General features: G+C 37.3%; 1 protein-coding gene across 1 annotated transcript in view; it reads right to left on the bottom strand.

Annotated features, from left to right (window-relative positions):
- The window catches only part of LOC123774758 (MAM and LDL-receptor class A domain-containing protein 1), a 152699-nt gene that overhangs the window by 49549 nt on the left and 79476 nt on the right, over positions 1-23674 (bottom strand). The window contains 22 exon segments of the mRNA XM_069310826.1: positions 248-400; positions 568-717; positions 1302-1444; positions 4377-4599; positions 5162-5273; positions 5908-6042; positions 7292-7374; positions 8481-8609; positions 10426-10660; positions 11785-11965; positions 12246-12345; positions 14852-14983; positions 15131-15343; positions 15714-15866; positions 16928-17167; positions 17355-17540; positions 19686-19820; positions 20981-21206; positions 21638-21782; positions 21972-22130; positions 22344-22549; positions 23486-23630. Of these exon segments, the coding sequence (XP_069166927.1) occupies positions 248-400; positions 568-717; positions 1302-1444; positions 4377-4599; positions 5162-5273; positions 5908-6042; positions 7292-7374; positions 8481-8609; positions 10426-10660; positions 11785-11965; positions 12246-12345; positions 14852-14983; positions 15131-15343; positions 15714-15866; positions 16928-17167; positions 17355-17540; positions 19686-19820; positions 20981-21206; positions 21638-21782; positions 21972-22130; positions 22344-22549; positions 23486-23630 (3584 nt within the window).

The raw sequence follows: 23674 nt of genomic DNA, 5'->3' as shown, positions 1-23674 counted from the left end.
AAAAATAAGAAGCATCCATTAGTTGAGCTCTGAACTCACTCACAGGTATGATTCAGTTGCAACAATATCCTTTAATTTAGATTATTTGTGAATCTGGATCAGATCTGGAACAATGTAGTCCAGTTTTTGGTGGTACTATTGTATTTACTGTATAGTGAATGTCCAGTTCTGTATGCAAGTAATGTGGTCAATATAGAATACAATACTTGTTTTGATTGTCCAATTCCATAAAACAGGCTCAACTAACCAATATCATCATCATCTGGTTCTTGGCTCCAATCACACAACTCATCTTCTTCAAGGGTACACATCGGTAAGAAGTCTTCACAATTCATTTCATCAGTGAAGTCACCACAGTCGTTAGTGTTATCACATAAGAACTCAAATGGAACACACAAGCCTGAAGCCAAAAGAAAATAATGTTTTATATATAATAAACAAATACTGATACAAGAAGTAACTGTAGAAGTAGAAAACTGGATATGCATATTTATTTTTTATCACATGAATGCATAAAATACAATAATGGAATCATTATACAATTATTTATCTCGACGAGATTCTTACCCGTCTGTGTACATTTAATATTATACATTGGGCAGCTTCCAAGATTAGATGGCATGGAACATCCAGTAAAGGTAATGTCATCAATGGTAAGATCTGATGGTCCTGCACTTCTCTCACCATCAACTTGAATAGTAAACTCCCCTGTCCAGTCTGAGAGAAAAAAAAAGCTTGGCGTCAATAAAAGTTAATAAATCAACAAAGGCGAAGGGAGGAAACCTACATTATTAAAGGGAACAGAAATCAAAAATTAAAATGCAAAAATTTTCTGAATTCATAAAGACAAAATAAACATAAAGGGTAAATTAAGAGGGCAAAATTTGACACTAAAATATATCTAAGAGTGAGGCAAAATATACAAGGCACAAAATTACCATGATCTCATTATAGAGTATTTGAATAGAAATCAAATTTCCTAAAATCTGGTACTAAATGTCAATTTTTTTTGCTAAGATATAATGGTATACCAGTGTCAAGGACAAGATGTATGTTAGGCTTATTGAGGTCCCCCTAGTTAAGGGCGAGGCTCTCAGAACAGTTATCCACTGTGTCATAGCAATGTATTTACTGTACTGTATTTACAAAAACTATAGGAAATTTCCACAAAAAAGAAGAGCACTCAAATGACTTATAATGGGCACTGGAAGATGATGAGCATACATTTAAACACTTTAAATATAATATTATTTCTATATTATAATAAGTAGTTTTTAATAACATTTTAAGAGGCTACAAACCCATGAGACTGGCACTAGCTTGCTGCCATTCATTGTTGCCTTGATCAATGAGGTAGAAAACTGGGCTCACCTGACCATCCTTCACAACACTTACTGCCACTCTCGTGTGTTCACCCATATTACTATTTGAGTTCTCACGTACCCTGGAAATTTGTGAAAATAAGGCAAATTTGTAAAAAAAAAAACCAGCGTTGAATGTAATGAAATGCCATTTTCTGGGTTGAGTCCCGGAGGCTCCCTGAAGCTAATGGACTGATATCTGTTGTATTAGTCCAGAGCATCAGTTGGAGTTCTTTGCCTACTGGGAACCAAGAGCCAGAACTTAGTTCCCTCAGAAAGGTGCAGCGAGCAATGGCTTATGAACATTCCACTTTGTGAGAGTATAGTCATCTCTGCCATTGACCGGGGGTATCACCTACAAAGGTAGGAGAACCATTATAAACCCCTATTGGTAAAACATTGCAACCCAAGACTGAACTGAGCCCAAGAACTCCCTCCCCAAAGTGGAAACAATAAACAAGCAAATATCCACTCAACCAGCACATTAGTGACCCCCCTCCCCCACACACTTATAACAAACAGTTGACCGGAGGGAGGGAGGGTGTTGGGAAGCCTCTGGGGTTCAACCCAGAAAATAGCGTTTCATTACATTCAACGCTGGTTTTCTGAGATGAGCCCCGTCGGCTCCCTGAAGCTATACACTCACAGATAAGGAAAAGGGACATACCTGGGCGGCGGCAGCACAGCATGCCTCATGACGAAGACAGGACAACTGACCGTGACAGACGCCCCAAAGTCACACAAGGCCACAAAGGACCCTGAATGTTAACAAGATAATGGGCGGCCAGGACCTTGTTCGACCGCCAAAACTCCTGTGTCTGAATGTCGATCCAAGACATATTACCAAAAACTGCAGCAAGAGCTGCAAACTTGTTGACTCTAATGGGGAGTATTGTATACAAACTTAGATGGAGAGTATTGTTTGCAAAAGAGAGTTCCAGACTGCTTTCCAACATTTAACACTTCTATTTCTCCCTGTACAAGGGTCTCTCTCTTGTACCTCGACACAGAACCCAATGCGCATAGAGAATGGCGGAGAGCTGCAACCGGACACAAAACATGATGCATTCCCGGCCTGACCAACCAAGCATCAATAACCCACAGACCCCTCCAGAAGTCCACTGTCTCATTCTTCGCAAGAAAAGAAGGAGATGGCTGCAAACGAACAAAATGCTCCTCAACCCAACCCCCAGAAATGAAAGTCAACAAAAACAATGCCCTCCTGAAGCAATCCCGAACTGAAGGGGCCACAAGAAACTGAGGAAAAGAGTTTTTTTTTTTCTGAAAAAATGCAAAGATCTTGCGGAATGGAGCAGAAGTGACATTTACCCTGAATGCAAGCTGAAGCGGGTCCGCCAGTTCCATGAGAAGAAGCAACAGTATTCAGTACAAGATGCCAGACCTGAAAAAGCCAAGAGAGAGAGGACAAAACAACACGATCAGAAATGGACGACAATCTACGAAGAAACAGGAAATGGCAAAAAGAACACCAAGAAACTTCATATTGTCGTTGAGAGGAAGACTGCAGGTGGGGCACCATCAGAGAAACCACCTGATCACCATACAAATGGCAATACACTCGCATCAAAAACACCAAACGCGAAGAGCCGAGCAGTAGGGCAAACCAGCAAGGTACCTTACTAGCCCGACCTGCTGAAAAAGGTGCAGCCGCGGTAAAACTCTCGGGTTTGGACACAGGGCAAGCAGCGAATGAAACCAAGGCTGGACTGGCCACCATGGAGCCAGGAGAACCACCCTGCCCTGAAAGAATTCGAGCCGAGCCAGGACCAAAAACAGCTGGACCAGGGGAAAGAGGTAAAGGAGCCCCCATCTCGACCAATCCTGCCAAAAAGCATCTTCGCAGTCAGGAAAGGGCACCACATACACTGGGAGATGCCGAGACCAGCCAATACAAAGAGGTCCACGTCCGGGGACCCGGCAAAGCCAACTGAAGGGGTTGGCATTGGCCATCCATTCCGTGGACAGGGGAATGAACCGAGACAGGCCAGGACAATGGACACTCCCAGGATATGAACCGCACGGAAAGCCTCGAAGATTATTCTCATGGCTTCATTTTGTACCTTCTCCAACTTATTTAGTTGACCTTTACCAAAACAAGATATGACAGGTGTAGCATAATTAATAAGAGATCTCACAGTATGCAATGTGGATTGCCATTAGAATGTAAAATATGATTAGTAATTGTGTATTGTATGGGTTTGTAAGCCCCTTGAGGGACCTTATATAGATGAGGGTGGAAATTGCCGATGCTATTCTATCCATTTGAGATGTACTTCCTTTTCTCAATAAACTCACTTGAACTTGAACAAACCAGGTGTTTTCACCTAATTGTGCTTGGGGGGGGGGGGGGGGGGTTGGACCTTGAATTATTGGGGGGGGGGGGTTGGACATTGAATTATTGGTCCCACCACTTAAATTTCAATCAAGTAGTGTACAGTTTCCTAAGCCTATTGGAGTCTATCATATCTACAGTTGAAAGTGTACATGAAGTCTTTCTCCACCACTTCACTTCTTAGTGCATTCTATTTGTTCACAACTCTGAATCTGAACAAATTTATTCAAACGTTTGTGGCTGATTCTGATACTCAGTTTCCACCTGTGTTTCCTTGCTCGAATACAACCCTTTTTAAATTGCCTCCCCCATTAAAAAGATAAACTGGCAACTTGCAGGGGGCTACTTGGCAATCCTTTTGATAATGCCAAACATTGGCATGAAAAGACTAAATATTAATTTGTTAACTTTCTGTGAACTGAGCTTTTCTGTAGAGCCTTGTTAGCACCAGCATGATCTGACAAAGATGTTTGAAAAGTTTCCTGTTGTGCTGGTGCAGAATGTCACCCAGCCATGAGTGCTACAATCCATTCCTTTGACACTAGGATGCATCTTGCCTTAGGGATCATCTCACGAGTGTTCTACTCAGAGAGGAGCTTTTCAAATTCACTTAAAGCCTAATTCTTAAAATGTATAAATGCACAGTTTTATGCGTTTCTTACCAGAAATCCATGGTACAGTCAACATATGCATTGTGGAGTGGTCTGGTCACCATAACAGCAGGGCCAGATTGGTGACTAGAATGTTCTGTGATGTAGATGTAGTATCCAGCATCTGTTCCCACAGTGTGGTCATAGATGCTACTGTAGTCATAATCATTACTAAGGTTCCGTCCCCTGGTCCACACATAATCGTTATCTATCACAAAATTCCATCCGCAAACACCTAGAAAACAAGATTGAAATGCAGTTGCTTGATATGTATGTACTGTATACAAAGTTGAAGAACACTGATACATACAGATGTGAAGAACACCGACACATGCAGACGTGAAGAACACTGACACATGCAGATGTGAAGAACACCGACACATGCAAATGTGAAGAATACTGACAAATACTGAGGTGATACACTGACCAGCAAAATGCTACCTGCTGCATTAGTCTGTTTCATTGGAGTTTGATACTGTGCTTATAATGTTATGCACTATTCTGCTCAACACATTAACAAAAACCTAAATATTTATGCATAATTAGTTTAAGAAAAAACTTTTGATATTAAAATAAGATTAAATAACTAATATTTTAGAATACATAATGAAATAAAGATGTTATATTATCCAGTTGATACACATTGATGATAATGAACATATTCAGATCAAATGAGGTACGTTATAAATAAACTAAGAAACAATACATATATATTTTAGACTGATCAAGGATGATTAAGAAAAAATCTCATAATGGTTTTCATAAGAATAGTATTTACTGTTATAGAAAAAACTTACCAAATTCAAAATTACAGCTTCCACAAAACATTTCGTCGTCCTCCTCGGTGCAGTTGGCAATGAAATCACAGACTTTGTCTTGTGGGAGTACTGTACCATCAGAACATACAAACTGCAATAGGTAACAAGAAGACCATTGTAAAATAACTAAACCAAAGCAAGTCCATTACAGTATTTTTTATACTGTATATTTGTCTTTATTGCTAAAAAAATATATGATCAAGTGTAACAAAATTACATATAATTGAATATAACAAGCATTATCATATATACTCTGTGCAAACCTAAGAATAGGTACATGCATTTAAATCCTCTCATATAATTGTATTACTGACCAATTTCTAACCTTCATCTGATGCCAACTGATACACTGGGAAGTGTGAATATAATTGTACTCTACAAGTTAATTTATGCAAAGCTTCCTTTCATCACACACTGCCCACAAATTTCAGCCATGATTGTGAAATAGTTCATGGGAATAGCAGCACCTTACCAAATGGAGCAACATGAATACACTAAAGTAATTACAATTCATTTAGCTCCAAATGCTCACATTGCCAGGCAAATCTGTGTAGGTTAAAATGTTGCCTGCACATAAGATGTTAATACAGTTTATTTAAATATATTTTTTGCACAGATTTGGACTGCGAAGGTTATGATCTGCTTAGGTTCAGGAATATATTTCATTATTAACTTTTAACACTATTACTTCCAATGACAATTTCTCCATATGTATTTTAACTTGCCTCATCAGGGTTATCATTGCAGGGAGCCATAGATGTCCAAGTATCATCTATAGCAATGTCTCCTTCGTTGCCATTTCCACGCAAGGCCACCAATTCAAGTTTGAAATCTGCATCTTCAGTTATTTGTACTTTACCCTGTGGATGTAATTATATATTGCTTATATCTTTTAAATATATACGAAGCTAATCAGTGCTTTTTTGTTCTCTCAATCTATGGAATTAGTGGCTAACTGAAAAAAGATTAAGATTGCCAATCTGATATAATGTAATTACTGTATTTGGCAAAAGATTCAGAACTTTGTGTACTTCATTGACTAATAAAATAAGGGGTAAAACAAAATACAAATGTTTAAATAATGTTAATATCAGTGAACTCAGAACAAATGCCAAAGTATTTTCATCAGTTATATATACGGGTACTGTATATATATATATATATATATATATATATAACTGAAAACTCACACCCCAGAAGTGACTCGAACCCATACTCCCACAACTGGTATGTACAGGGACGCCTTAATCCGCTTGACCATCACGACCGGACAAAAAAGGAAGTGATAGCCGAGGCTATTTGAACCACTTCCCCGCCGGCACTCGGATGGTAATCTTGGGCATAGCATTTTATCAAATCACCTCATTCTTTGGGGCACACGTGAGGAACACAAATGCAAACAAGCCTGAATGGTCCCCAGGACTATATACAACTGAAAACTCACACCCCAGAAGTGACTCGAACCCATACTCCCACAACTGGTATGTACAGGGACGCCTTAATCCGCTTGACCATCACGACCGGACAAAAAGGAAGTGATAGCCGAGGCTATTTGAACCACTTCCCCGCCGGCACTCGGATGGTAATCTTGGGCATAGCATTTTATCAAATCACCTCATTCTTTGGGGCACACGTGAGGAACACAAATGCAAACAAGCCTGAATGGTCCCCAGGACTATATACAACTGAAAACTCACACCCCAGAAGTGACTCGAACCCATACTCCCACAACTGGTATGTACAGGGACGCCTTAATCCGCTTGACCATCACGACCGGACAAAGAATCACCTCAAAGAATGAGGTGATTTGATAAAATGCTATGCCCAAGATTACCATCCGAGTGCCGGCGGGGAAGTGGTTCAAATAGCCTCGGCTATCACTTCCTTTTTGTCCGGTCGTGATGGTCAAGCGGATTAAGGCGTCCCTGTACATACCAGTTGTGGGAGTATGGGTTCGAGTCACTTCTGGGGTGTGAGTTTTCAGTTGTATATAGTCCTGGGGACCATTCAGGCTTGTTTGCATATATATATATATATATATATATATATATTTTTTTTTTTTTATATATATATATATGTATATATGTAGTTTACACTACAATAGCTAACCAGTTTCCAGTCAGGTCCTTGATTACCAAATTTCTGAAACACTATATTCAGAGTCTGGTTCTTCAACGTGTGTACAGCAAAACCTGAAAACAGAAATGGAGCTACAGTTCGCTCTCATTGTAACTAATATTAAACACAACAAAACAAATTAGCAACAAAATCTGATATTTTTATTCATTTTGTGTAATAAGTTTCAAATAAGTAAAGTACAGTACAGTAATGAGAATATATTTGTTGCTAAGAGAGTAAATATATAACTGTAGCTAAAATGCCACCTTATACAAAGGCCAGCATTTCTCAGCTGCTGAGCAGGTTGTTAGTGTTAGATAACCTAAAGAGCATGATTTAAGGAAGTTTGCCACCTATAAAGCTTTGTTCTCTATCAAGTTCGGATGGAGATTAGCGATCAGAGTTTTTAGCAGACTAAATGCAAGTTTGCAGAACATTTCTTTGTCGAGTTTCCAGCTTGAGTTACCACTATGTGTGACATTAGGCACAGAATTGTCATTATAATCCTTTTTGCTGATTGCTTCTGTGCTGGCACCTTTGTGATCTGGACACTGAACAATTTGGTTTTCACCATTCAAAAGTCTTCAGGCACTGCAATTCTGCAGAGATGAGTTTTCCTGTTTATGTTAACTTTTTTTTAATTATACCTTACGAAGCAGACAAAAGCAATAATAACAAAATATAGTATGGTTTCAAGTTAATATAAGAAGCAAATTTCTGGACAAAATTACTTGGCTGGTCCCGATCGCTCCCACATATTCCTGCTTTGCCTGTGTGCAGATCTAATAAATATAATTGGGAAATGTGTAGGGTGGCTGGGATTATGGAACCCAGAGGTGAGCATGATGCTGACACCTGGTGGTGGTCAGTGTATGCAGCTAGGCAGGCTAACTGTTAGTTAATGAAGTAGGAAGTTACGAAGTACTTTTAATTTTCAAAATAAACACTTAAATCACGAATAAAATATCCATCGGTTAATTCAGATTCTTTCAACGAATATATGAAATACAGTACAGAGAAATGCGAAGATAAGAGCAGATTTATTTTATAGATAGCTTTTGCCTTGAATGTTATCAACAAATGTTCTACTCTCATCTTAGTGTTCATCTACATTGTTGTTTACACTTAGCACTTTCTTCAACTAACATCCAAAATATAAAAAAATTATAAAAGTACTTACCACCAACATCCTTGCCATACATTGAATAGTATAATTCGAAGCAGTATGTTCCAAGGGGTATGATAGCCGATTCTAAAATAGCAGAGGAATGGATTGATCCATCATCTGCCTCCATGTACAAGTAGTGACCTGAGGAAAGATATTAATCTTAATATAGTCATTTATGCCAGGCACAACAGCTTACAATCTAATTTCTGATAACACTAACATTCATAATTTGTTAGTGATTGGCATCAGTAAGCCAGATATAACAATTTTAGAGAGGGGCAAATCTTGCTTCGAATCCCCCAATTCTATCACAATTACCTAACCACAAGGACATTGTCAGCATTTTCTTTGATCTTATACAGTAGCACCAGGAACCTAACTGAGACATGGTTGAGATGTTCTATAAGTGGAGCTGTGAACGAGGAAAACACTTACCGTATAACTTACTGTAACTTCTCAGCCCAACATCATTTAACATTAAATATATAATAATAATAAGTATATAATAATATTTTATATATCATTTATTGTTTGGTATTAACCCAAGATACAGGCATAATGTTTGCAAATATTTAATTTGTTTAATTTTCATATCTGCTTAAGCTTGTTTCAATTCTGCACCTTGCATGTAATAAAGCAAAGAGCTCTGTGTAGCACTGAAAATCCTACAAGAAACCTGCAGTGAATGTAAAGAAGTACCATTTTCTGGTTTATTCTAGGAGGTTCTCTGGAGCTATCGGGCTAATATGCGAATCATTAGAGCATCATGGCGTAGTGGTAAGACGCTCGTATGGCTTTCCGCGAGTGCTTTGTCCTGGGTTCGTATCCTGGCCGGGGAGGATTTACTGGGTGCAAGTCCTTAACTGTAGCCTCTGTTTAATCCAACAGTAAAATGGGTACCTGGTTGCTAAACGATTCTTCGCGGGGGTCGTATTCTGGGGAACACAGGATTAAGGACTTGTCCGAAACACTACGCGTACTAGTGGCTGTGCAAGGATGTAACAACTCTTGCATATATAAATAATAAATTAGACTGGGGCATTAGTCTATGGAGCGCAGCATACTGGGGACCATGAGGCAGAACCTGGCCCCCTCAGAAAGGCCCAGGGAGCAATGGCCCTGAAAAAAAACCCTGTGATTGGGGTTTTCCTTATTTGCCATCGATCAGGGTTAAACACCCACAAAGGTAGGCATAACAAAACAGACCTGACAAAGTAAGAAAATTGCAACCGAAAATGGAACAGAGGCAGAACTCCCTCCAATCCCAAGGAAACAAGCAAACATTACACTCAATCACTGTGTCGCTTGTCTGTACAGCCCCCCTTCCCTCAGGAGGGGAAAAGGAGGTCCCAGATCTATCAGATCAGGTCCCAGATCTATCAGATCAGGTCCCAGCACTGGCGACCCAGCCACTCCAGTTCAGCTGCTAAGTATCAAATAACGAAAAACTGCCAACTGGAGGAAGGGAGAGTTGCCAGGGAGCCTCTGGGGCTCACCCAGAAAATGGCATTTCATTACATTCAATGCTGGTTTTTTGTGGTGGTGGTGGTGGGTGGGGAGGAGGCTGCACGGACGAGCGACTGTGGCGATGGAGTGTGACATTTGCTTGTTTCATTGGGATTGGAGGGAGCTCTGCTTCTCTGTTTGGTTTTTGGGTGCAATTTTCTTACCATGTGGAGTTTGTTTTGTTATGCCTATTTTTCTGGGTGCCTAACCCTGGTCGATGGCAGATAAGGAAAACCTGGCTCATGGTCCCCAGTAGGCTGAACTCCATAGACTAATGCCCTGGTCTAATGATTTGCATATTAGCCCGATAGCTCCAGGGAGCCAAAGGGGCTCCCCACAGAAAAAAAAAAGACTTTCTTGAGCTTTAGTTTCTCCGATATTTCTTGAGTCGGTTTTGCACAATTATTGTTAGGAAAACTACCCATTATCTACAGTCATGCTGTAAACATACCGTGCACTGTATGGAGAGTGTAATCATAATTAGGCCCAGTGTTTTCTGTGGGTGTGTAGCCATTGATCATCACCCAGTCCATTTGATCATAACCTTTAACATTGGTCCAGTCACAGTAACCATCTTCAAATGTACAGGTGGCAGGACCTGGACAGTCCCTCTCTATCATTGCTACATCATCTACAGCTATAACACTGTTGTCGCCGCTGCTGCCTTCAACTGCCGCAAATACACTCTGTAGAATTTAACAAGATAAATAATGTCAATCAGTCAATATAAAAATCTGTTTTTATTTATAAACGGTACAGCACATGTTACATATTACATGGCTGGCACTTGCATCTATAACTTGTGTCTTGATAAAGCTCCTAATTATTGTTTCAGGACAGTCTTATGCCTAGAGATGAAGAGAGAAGATATGAAAACAGTAGTATTAAATAGTATTAAATGCTACTGAACCATCACGTGACCCTTCTGCCTCAGATTCATCAAATAAATTGTCTTGTCTCTTAATATCTCCTATTACATCCAGTTCATCACCTATTCACCAGTAACACCTATTTCAACCCAAACATCAATGTCTTAAAAGGAACTTAATTAAAATTAATTTGGGTTTATCATTTTCTAGTTTCAATTCTAGCAGATGAGAGAGAAAACATACTCCAAAACCAAAATGACAAAAGCCAGCATTCACCATGCATTTATTTGATGAATTGCGAGACCTGTACATATTTTCTTCATCATGGCAGTTAAGCTTGTATTTATTAACCAGTTTACAAGCTGTAAAACTGTGCAACCTAAACTTATTATTGTAGTTGACAATCTCGATCGTAGCACTTCAGAGCCATAAACTTTTATAAGTGTAAACTAAGCTGCCACGACTGATGTAAGATGAACAGGATTAATAAGTATACATGTAAAAGCTTAATGAGTTTTGACTTACAACTCTTGATAAAAATTTATTTAATATTAGACTGTAAATTTTAATATAAACTGGAAAATCATATTTTTGCATTTATTTTTTCTTCTGGTCTACTGCTTATCTATATCAGATAAGTTGAATAGCATTAAAACATTTTAGAATTATGAACTACAGTATTTTTTCATGTTGTAAGCATAAACAGTTTCTTGTAAGCTGTAGGTCTATAAACAAAGGATCTATGAAAATGAAACCAACCTCAGATATAAAATAGGTGTCTTGTACTTCAAAATTACCCTTTCATCTCCTTATCCATCCCCAAAAATTTCATTCCCATATAAATTAGGGTGCAAAATAAACACACATAGCCTTGTTAAAAATAGCTACTTCTATTAGAGTAATAAAAGAATTAGCTTTGCAAACACAAAATTTTAACTTACATGGTATTCACTGACAAAGTCCAGAGACTTTCGACCCAAGTTCCAGGTATCCCCCTGATGTCCTGCTATGATCCACACAGGGTTTACATCATTTATATCAACAGATGGACTTTTCACGTACAAACTCAAGGACCCTGTCCAGTTGGTACGTCCTTGCATAAAATAGTAGAACCGCAGGCACCTACAATATATATTAAAAGACAAAAAACAAAACAGAATTAATATACTGAAGAAATATTCACAACTGTTATAATACACATCTTCCAGGACACATGTAATAAGTCAAAAATCTTAAATGAATATGCATTAATGTACTGTAGAGTATAATCACAATTAATGTATTAATGTAACACAAATTTTCATGTTGCTCCTCATTTTTTATATGATGCTTTATGCTGGTGTTGCTGCCAGCACCACTACTGCCCCTACCCCTCCACACACACACTATGCAATATACATACATTGCTTCTGAACTCTGGTGTGTTGGGCTGGTCAGATAAGCAACTGCATCCTTATTTTCTTTTGAATGCTTTAGGGAGGCATAGTGACCTTCAGATGAACCTAAAAAAGAAAGATGCAAATCAATTTTCGGTCTGTAAAAGAATTTTAGCATTTGAAGTCAAGCAAATCATGACTGATATGGTGCAATGCTCAAAGTATATTGCAATAGCTCTCCAAAATTCATAAGATTTCATCCACAATATTGTGATATTCTCTGCACGAGGAGTCTGATAAAAGGCCACTAGATAACTTAGGCATAATCCTGATATCTCAAAGTCAAAGCATAAAACACTGCTATAATCAGTACAACCTTCTGCCAACTCTGATACACCAGAGGTCTTATCAGGTTGCTCCCATTACACCATATGAAGGACACTGAATAAACAAGAACTAGGAAGCAGAGACAGCCATCAATGGAAAACCCCAGAAAGCACCCCTGCATACAGCATGCATAGCATCCAAGTCAGAAGTCTCCCTGTCACCCCTCTAGTATGTTACAATTTGCAGAACAACCTTTCATGTGGGATTCTGTCAAAAACCTTTTTAGGTCCAGATAAATGTGTGTGTGAATTTCTGTCTGTCTCTGTCTGTCTCTGTGTTTTTTTTTTTGTATGTGTGTGTGTTTTTGTGTGTGTGTTTTTGTGTGTGTGTGTGTTTTTGTGTGTGTGTTTTTGTGTGTGTTTGTGTGTGTGTGTTTATATGTGTTTTTGTGTGTTTTTTTTTGTGTGTGTTTTTTTTTTTGTTTTTTTTGTGTTTGTGTGTGTGTGTGTGTGTGTGTGTGTGTGTGTGTGTGTAATTACCTAAGTGTAGTTACAGGATGAGAGCTACGCTCGTGGTGTCCCGTCTTCCCAGCACTCTTTGTCATATAACGCTTTGAAACTACTGACGGTCTTGGCCTCCACCACCTTCTCACTTAACTTGTTCCAACCGTCTACCACTCTATTTGCGAAGGTGAATTTTCTTATATTTCTTCGGCATCTGTGTTTAGCTAGTTTAAATCTATGACCTCTTGTTCTTGAAGTGCCAGGTCTCAGGAATCCTTCCCTGTCGATTTTATCAATTCCTGTTACTATTTTGTACGTAGTGATCATATCACCTCTTTTTCTTCTGTCTTCTAGTTTTGGCATGTTTAATGCTTCCAACCTCTCCTCGTAGCTCTTGCCCTTCAGTTCTGGGAGCCACTTCGTAGCATGTCTTTGCACCTTTTCCAGCTTGTTGATGTGCTTCTTAAGATATGGGCACCACACAACAACTGCATATTCCAGCTTTGGCCTAACAAAAGTCATGAACAATTTCTTTAGTATATCGCCATCCATGTATTTAAATGCAATTCTGAAGTTAGAAAGCATCGCATAGGCTCCTTGCACAATATTCTTTATGTGGTCCTCAGGTGATAGTTTTCTATCTAGAACCACCCCTAGATCTTTTTCTTTATCAGAATTCTTTAAAGATTTCTCACATAATATATAGGTTGTATGGGGTCTATGTTCTCCTATTCCACATTCCATAACATGACATTTATTAACATTAAATTCCATTTGCCAGGTGGTGCTCCATATACTTATTTTGTCCAGGTCTTCTTGAAGGGCATGACAATCATCTAAATTTCTTATCCTTCCTATTATCTTAGCATCATCAGCAAACATGTTCATATAATTCTGTATACCAACTGGTAGATCATTTATGTACACAATAAACATCACTGGTGCAAGAACTGAACCCTGTGGTACTCCACTTGTGACATTTCTCCATTCCGATACATTGCCTCTGATTACTGCCCTCATTTTTCTATCAGTCAGAAAATTTTTCATCCATGATAGAAGCTTACCTGTCACCTCTCCAATATTTTCCAGTTTCCAGAACAACCTCTTATGTGGAACTCTGTCGAAAGCCTTTTTTAGGTCCAGATAGATGCAGTCAACCCAGCCATCTCTTTCCTGTAATATCTCTGTGGCCCGATCATAGAAACTGAGTAAATTCGATACACAGGATCTTCCTGATCGAAAACCATACTGTCTGTCTGATATTATATCATTTCTCTCCAGGTGTTCTACCCATTTAGTTTTGATTAGCTTTTCCAATACTTTCACTATTACACTTGTCAATGTGTGTGTGTGTGTGTGTGTGTGTGTGTGTGTGTGCGTGTGTGTGGGGGGGGGACTGGGAAGGAAGCCAGTTCCTTAGATCTCATTTGCTGGAGTGAAAAGATGATCATGCATTGTGTGTGTTTTATATAAAAATAGCATACAATTTAAATTTTTTGTTCAATAAATTAGAACCCATGTTATCTCACAAATGTTTTACATAAGGATACATTGTACTGTACTTACAAATAGCCAGGTGTAAACATGATGTTTGACTTAACTTCTTATAATCCACTGAATTTGTAAATACTTTACAAAAGTATTAACCTTTAAATTATTCTCTTTTAAATTATATTAGAACTTAAAAAAAAAAAATATCATTATTTTAAGGACAAGAGATACATGTGTGCAATGAACTATGCACACACTATGCTCTAACTATGCAACAAACATTGCAATATATAAACATGCAATAATATTACCAAATGTGTGATCAATATATGGTCCATTGCTGTGGTCTGGGTTTTGACCTGAATTCCAAATCCACTCTGCTCCTTGATTAGTAGATGGGATCCATTCACAGAGATCTGAGGTTTCAAAGTCACATGAATTTTCTGGAAAAAAATAATGTACAGTACATTAACATTTTTGGGTCAAAATCACATTAAGAAAAATTCCAATACAATAAATATACACTTGTAAGATGCAGCTTGGCACTATGATTCTGAGTCACATATACATTCATTCAAGAGTGTAAATACCTCTAAGGTTATCACAAGAACCATCTGTCAGCAAGATGTCATCAACTGCAGTGTGTCCCATGTCTCCACTGTTATACTGTGTATTGGCGACCAAAGCTACATACTGGTCATAATCTTGCTTTTGTATGAATAGATGAACCTGCTGCCAATTCTCTCCCACCTCTCGAAGATGGACCCAGTCAGGAAAATCTGATGGTCCAGGCCTCTCACCAGCTATACAAGGTAATCTTTATTAATAATACAAACTAACTTTACTGCAACAAATAAAACTTTGATTTTACAATATTGCATATAGTATAACACTAATATTTTACTTAACAAAATTTGTTGTCTTTGAACATACCTGTATCCTATATTTTTTTCATCAATTGTTTACATTATTCTACTCTGTTTGATACTGTACAATAACTCAAGGAAAGAATCTGTGTTAAACTGGGCACATACTGTAAATATTGACCAACAAGTAAATAGGCTCACAATTTCATGACTGCAATAAAAATTTTCAAAATGGTTGCATGTATGACCTTGAAAGAATATCCGTGAACAGCTGAATAGAATTAACATGTAGTCAGTAAATAAATACCTTTGAGAATATATATCTTCAAGAAGGGTGGTGCAGTGCCATGCATGTAATATGAGAAGGAAAGGCAGTTGCCGCTCTCACTGGATACCAAAATTTCAGAGAATAGGTTGGCAATGCTCAGAGAACCAGATGATGAGATGTAGATGAAATGACCTGTTGATATAATGCATTTAAATGAAAAACTGAATTATAATCTGAAAAAAACTAAGCACTACAATAAGAGAAATGAAACCTAATTCAAACACACATGAAGTAATACAATAGAATAATTTACTTATGTTCTTTTTGTATTTTTCTAAATTATGCTGGGACACATTACACTCTCACAATTGTAGCTTAAACTGAAAAATTAATTATAGAAACATAAAATAGGGTAACTTTACACAGCCAGCCATGAAGTTTCTAAACATAAGTACTGAATACAACCTTACATTCAAACCAAACAAATGGCAGAGATATTATAATAAAAAAAAAAGAATTGAAGAGCATCTCGGCCACATTAATTTAAGTAATGTGTTGGGTATATTTAGTGTGACTATACTGTATGTGTTCGGTAATCCGAAACCCATTGAACGAAATTTTTGGGTTATCTGGCCAAAATCGGGTTTGGACAATTATCTGCAAAAATTCACTGTATCCAAACAAAAATTTGGATAACAAGAGATTTGGCCAGATAATGCAGACTGGCACAGAGTCTAAGTCAAATTTGGGTAATTTTCTGATAAAACTTCGCCACAAGTATTTGCCAGAAAATAGTATTTGCCAAAGTATTTGTTTTAGTTTTGTTTAGAATTACTTGCCAGATTTAGTGGTATTTATAATTTCCCTCCCTGCCCCACCACTCTTTATTTACCATTATGTGATACTGTTGGGTGATTCTGTGAACTATAAAGGATTTCTACTATTTTTCTTTTTATTTGATTGGACTATAATTTAGTAGGAAACATGTCTTGCAGCAGCACCATTAGTTAGGCTGAAGTAGTTAAGAAAAAATGATACCTATTCATTAAAAATGTGGAATATATGATGAAATCTTAAAACTTTTGCCTAGCTGCAGAATAATCATGTCCAAGAACACAGTTGGATCTTGCCTCAGGGAGTAACCACACATGATAACTCAGAAGCAGATATAAATTTATGATTCCTTACAATACAAATTTATGAATGTATAATTTGGATACATTTAGATTATTTAAGCAGAAAACTGTGCTTACCTCCTGAAAGGTGAGTAGTGTGGTCAACTTGAGGACCTAGAGGAGAGTTGATAATTTCACCAGTGCTTAATATCCAATCTCGTCCATCAGCAAGATCCTGACTCCAACCACACAAAGTGCCTTCCTCAAATGTACATGTCAGCTGAGAATCGGGTGTAGGTGTGGAAACGGGTGTTAAAGTAGTTCCAGATGATGTACATTCTCCAAGTGACAGCTCAACATCATCCAGTGCATTATATGCTAGTGAATGAAAATGTTATAATTATAGGACATGCAGTACTATGATTTAATATAAAATGTAAAATATCTATACAGTATATGACAAATATATTTTGACGTGACCTTATTATCTAAAAAGACTAAATATTACAGAAATATTTATGGTATAAAAATACTGTATAAGTATAAATAGATGGTTAATACTTGCCTTCTGCATCTAGCAAATCTGGAAGCATTTTAGACCTTATGCGAAGATTGAAGACATGATGCAAGTTTTGAAGAGGTTGTTGGAAATAGGTCCAAACGTCATTAAGTTCATTTGCATACGTGGCCACAAGTTGAGCTGTGTTCTCCTCTACATTAACCATTTCAAGTTGCACAGAATTTTTATCATCTAGTAATACAGAAAATGAACAAGTCACATAAATTATGCAATATTAATTCAACTGACTTTATACTATCTAATGCATTCAAGTAAATAAAAGATTCAGACCAATATACTCAGGTTATGCACTCCCAATAAAAGAAAGCATGTTTTTAACATGCAGGCAGTCAAATAGTTATTGTATTGTATTCTCAATATGTCATGTGCCCATAAAATGGTTAATTGGTTATATCCATAAATATAGAAAAAGTGTCTAGTTAGTTTCAAGTCTGAAAAGCGAATGTAGGTATTAGTATCACACTGTCTAATGTAATCACAGTTAAGATGCAAGATGGGGGATGGTTACTGGGGGCCTGAAGAAGCAAATGTACACCCCCCTTGTATGCATGGGAGTTTCAAATCTTATACAGTGGAACCTCAACTTATGAATGCCCCTACTTACAAATTTTTTGAGTTACGACCCAAATTTCGTTGGAAAATTTGATTCGACTTATGACCTTTGCCTCAACTTGCAACTTTGTTGATACACGTATGGGTCGACAGAGTGCATGGTTCCTGATGGCATGGGCGACCCTGCTTCAGTTTACCAGACCGCCCGCTTAGTGACGATCTCGCTTGAATTCTTTGTAAAGAATTTCATTGTTTTTTCTTTTTTTGGGGGGTTTTGACCATAAAAATAATTATTATATATCATGCCATGGGTCCCAAGAAAGTCAGTGGTAAGGTTCAACCTAAGACAACACATGTGAGGATGACCATAGAGGGAAAACAAGAGATTATTCATAAATTGAAGATGGTGTACGGGTTGTTGATCTAGTTAGGCAGTACAACAAATCTATGTCAACGATATCCACTGTACTTGCTATGAAAAAGGACATTATGAGTGCTAAAATGGCAAAAGGCGTATCAATAATCACGAAACATAGAACACAAACACTTGAGGATGTTGAAAAGTTATTATTAATTTGGATACACAACAAGGAGTTAGTGGGTGACAGAGGCCATAATTTGTGAAAAAGCAAGGCTTTTGCATGAAGATTTTATAAAGAAAACCCCTGAAACAAGTGATGCAGATACCAAAGTGTTTAAGGCGAGCAGGGGATGGTTTGAGAAATTTAGAAAAAGTTGTGGCATTCATAGTATTGCGAGAGTTGTGAATGTTGTGTGTTGTGAGTTGGTGGAGGAACACAGCAAAGAACTGACCACCAAAGAACTCCTAAACCATTACAAGGAGCAGCAACAAGTGACAGCTGAGGAAATTTCTTCAGGGGAATAGGAGGCAGTACAGAATGTCCCTTCTGCAACGCTTAAGAAGTGGTGTGCAGTATGGGAATAAATACAGTTTTTCAAATGACTCACCCAAATCAAGCTGCAGTAGGCCGTTGCCTTAACCTTTTCAATGACACTGTGAGGCCTCACTACAGACAAATGTTTAAACGTAGGGAAAAAAACAAGTCTCTATGGAAAGGTACTTAGTGAGAAAAACAAGCAGTGAGCCACAACCAGGTCCTAGTGGTATGCAGGCAAAACGTAGGAGAGAGAGTACCCCAGAAAAGTTATCACTGCCTGATATTATAATGGAAAGGTACTACCCTTCCAAACAGTAACACCTCTCCTCCCCTCCCCCCCCCCCCACTCCTCACCATCTTCCATATGCCAACAAGAGTCATCAATAAAGGTAAACTGTAACTTGTACATACTATAGTACAAAATATGTGTGTGTATTGTGTATGAAATGTATTTTGAAGTTAATATTTTTGGGAATGTGGAACGGATTAATTCAATTTACATTATTTCTTATGGGAAAATTTGTTTCGAGTTACGACCCGTCTCTGGGAACGGATTAAATTTGTAAATAGAGGTACCACTGTACTAACATAATCCCATGTTGGCTAGCACACCAGCACACCCCTTAATATGTTGGCAGGTGCAGTGCAGGGGTTAATGGTACTGCTCTTTTTATCACAAAACATTGCATTACCTTCTTCCTTACAAAGACATCAGTAAACCTTGATAGGACCAGGAGAGTTTCATTCATACTCTGCTGGCTGTTTAGAGCAGATATTGACTTACTTGATTATGTTTGTAAAAGAATAAAAATTGTATATACTGAGAGCAATTATTAACATAATAAAAAAAAAATATTAGACTTACAGCTGGTCTGTAGATTACTCATATAAAAGTAGAAACAATACTGGCTGCCTTTAGGTGTGATATCAGTGCTCACAAGGTCGGCATAACAAACTGACCCATAGTTACAGTGCGCCCGGTCAAAGGAAACATAGTGACCTGGAAAGTAAAATATTGCTGTATATAAAGGTTATTGTGTTGATATGATTCTGAGCTCTCATCCTGTAAAAACACTTTAGTAATTATAGTACAAATACTGTATTTCACTTCAAATAATAGGTGGCTTGCAACTCATGCTGATTTTGTTTATTCTCACAAGCAGCCATTATTAGAAACTTCAAATACCATTTATTATTATGATACATTATTTTCATAACAGGTGCATTTTCTCACAGGCTTGCCGTCATTAGTGAGGCAGCCATACAACACTAGTCCAGTCAAGTGGAAATCTGAGTGTAATCGTTTAAGTGACATATAATATAAAAAAACTACTTATCAGTGATCCCTAAGAATCCTTCTTAAGATGGTAAAGTGTTTTATAATATACAAACATTAGTCCAGGACAAATTTGAGGACAAGTTTGACTATGCAAACATCATCACTTTTGCTTAGGTGGCCTCAAAAGGCCTATCACACTTACTGTCCCTAACAATGGGATACTATAGCAAATGGAAAGCGTTAATGAAATTTTTTAACTGGCATATAAATAGGTAAACAGCACTTATAAATTTACCTTCCTTTAACTGTAAACTATTTTATATCCATTAATCTGCTTAAATGGGATCAATTAAGAATAAAAATCTGAAAATAAATTGCAACATCTAAACCAAAACTCTTTGCTTAACGAAATATATATTCACACATGCACTAGATAAAATGAAGGAAACAGTGTGTGGAAGTATGAAAAGATGCTTCTCTAGCTTTATTTTGTTTCACTAGTATTCTATTAGTTAAGGGTTAGGTTATATTAGCTTAGAATATTAATTTAGCCTATTATACCTCTAGGTATTATGTACTCTCTTATATCTAATCCTTAATATGTATTTTAAATCTTTCATTTAACATTTGTGGGACTCACATGCAGTATCCTTGAACCTACTAGACAACTATTGTTTAATAGGAACAGCTGATTGTCACCATACCCACCATGTATTTATTAAAATGCTGCAATGTTTTAAGCTAAAATATATACTGTAACTGAATTAGACTTGAAACTACAGCATACTGAGACCATAGTGAGAAGGTAAAATCATAAGGGCTAAACATTTATTCAGGAAGAATCTAAACTTATTTAATAATATTTTTGTTATATTACTTACCATTTCCAGTGCCTGTCGTATGGTCTGTCAACACACCATCTCTTGCTTCCTCTGCCTTAAGCCAAACCCAGTTATTGTTATTGGGGTCTGGCACATTTGTCCACCCACACAAACCATCTTCAAAATTGCATGTTCCTGGGGCTTGACAGGCACCTCGTTTTACAGTCAGATCATCCCAAGCCATAAATCCTTGTGATCCACTAAGTCTTAAGCCTTCAAGTACAACCTATATGAATGAATCCCATATGGATTTTTATAATATTTTCAACTATATTCGTTAACCCCTGAAATGTGCATATCATTTTAAAGGGCTCAGCCCTACGTGCACATATCATCCTAGAATGTTTTAGGTACTTTGTAACTTTCGGTATTCGTAACTTCTGTGGGTGTACAGGGTTCCCAGTCAGAATTTGAGTAAATATTCGCTATTTTAAAAAATTACAATTTTGTTGATATTTTTCCTATGCTCAGGGCATGGTTTTTATTAACAATAAAGGAAGATATACAAAATGTTCTGATTTGTTTTTGTGCATACAGAGATAATACTTGATATATCATATGCTCATTTCATGGGTTAAATTTATGTATTTTTGTTATTTGTCAAAACGTAATGTAATTTAAATATCATCAGCAAAATCAATTTCATGGAATTCTTACACTAAAATTAATCTCATATTTGATGGTTGTTTCTCCATACTGCCACCCATCATGACCATTGTACGTGTGTTGCCAAATACGTTCCGTCATTACCGTTTTGTTAGCTAACAAACGCACACCTAGTTCACCAACATCTTCTCCAGTTCTGGGGGAGGAAAGTATACTAAAGCCCAATGAAAATGCTTTCAAATACAGTTATAAATAATATAGACAAGAACTGATAATTACCCATGAATTTGAAATTAAATACTTAATGAAATTCAATATAACAATTAATTCAATGATATATCAAAATACAGACAAAGAAAACGATAAATATCATGTAATAACACACATAACAGAATAGAGATAGAACCAAAATTGGAAACAATCGCCCTCAGGAGCAGTGGTGCTTATTTCTTGACTCTTTAAGAAAGCCAGTTGGTTATCTTGGTTAATCTGAAGATTAAGGTACTGGTAGTGGCCATATGGAGTTCCCCATGAATGATCCACACTGTAAATAATACAAGCTTATATGTAAATAAGCAGTAATGACCAATTCATATATTATAACTCATATCATTTATATAGAATTAATATAATTCATATATTATTTATACTTGTGGTAAAATTTAGAAGTTCTAAGAGAAAGACTGTTTTTTAATGCAAAAATGATACAGCACAATTATATTTTACAATATAATCACTTAATAAAACAGACACATACGAGGGTGCAGTTGAAATATTTTCAGAACCAGATCCAATGGACCAAGGGAGGGTAGCATTATCCATGAAGAAATTTTCCCATTCACAAGTTTCTGTTTCATCATCAAAGCTGCAGGTAAGTGGTGCTGGACATGGACCATTAATGAGATCCACATCATCCAACTGCACCTGATCTTCTGGGCTGCCAGTGTGGGCAATTATCCATACCTAAAGCAATGAAAGTCATGCATAATGATGTATATCATTCCAGTACTATAATATTAATAGAGTATACAGTATTTTATTAGAAGACACTGATAGTATTTTCTGAGCTATTGTATTTCAATTGGATGGTCCCTTAGGCAAGAATCTGAGGTCCCTTTGTTAGGAACATGACAGTCAGGGCCAGGGTGACAGTCTGCACTGGTGTAACAGGAATCTTTTCAAACATCCTCCTTAGGTCAGTCTGTTGCTAGGGAGGCACCAAGGACAGTCAAACTGAGCTCATATTAGATAGCAGCACCCTTGTCAATCCCAGGTCCCCAGTCTCAAGCCTATCACATTCTTCCTGACTAATCCCTATGACAGCTTGCAGGCTCAAAACTGGAATCAGGTACTGTATGTGCTTTGATTTCACTATTAAAAACTCTGGTTTCACAGTACAATAGGCTCATGTTGCACATATGTTAAGGTAGCAGCATGCATGTAGTAATACATGTGGAGCAGCATGCATGATAGTACATGTGGAGAGGAAGGTAACAATGCATATATTTGAGAAGTAAAAACAAAGTACAGTGATAGTATGCCCAAAACGCTTTGCGTAATAGTGGCTTTAGGCATTGTATGTACTAGCTCTATCTATAAATCCATCAATCTTTGTAAAATCTCTTGTATGTATGTACCTTACCTAAATAAACATTTATTTATTTATTTATTTATTTATAGCAAAAACCAGTTGGAATGACAGAACATAAGAGTATGTCTGTGAGGCAGGCATCACTACTGAGGTTATGTAGTTCTTTAAAGATATGAATATGTGTAAAGTCTTTGCCCATCCAAAAGCTGTGTGTACTGTATGAAAATGTTGTAGCTAAATAGATATATGATAACATTCACAACAAGCAAGCCACTACCAACACAACAAATACTGATAAAGTACATTACCTGATAGTCAAAATCACTGAACAGGCTGAGATGTTGTGTATGCCAATCCAAGAAATTCATTCCTCCTCCACGAATCCACACTGTCTTAATTTCTTGGGCAGTAATTATTGAAATCTCAAGATTGGCTAATCCCATGATGAGATACCTATAGAAAAGATGTTTTACAGGTACTCAAATACAGATATATAG

This window comes from Procambarus clarkii, chromosome 68, assembly GCF_040958095.1.
Source record: "Procambarus clarkii isolate CNS0578487 chromosome 68, FALCON_Pclarkii_2.0, whole genome shotgun sequence".
NCBI lineage: Eukaryota > Metazoa > Arthropoda > Malacostraca > Decapoda > Cambaridae > Procambarus > Procambarus clarkii.
This window is presented reverse-complemented; position numbering and strand designations above follow the sequence as displayed.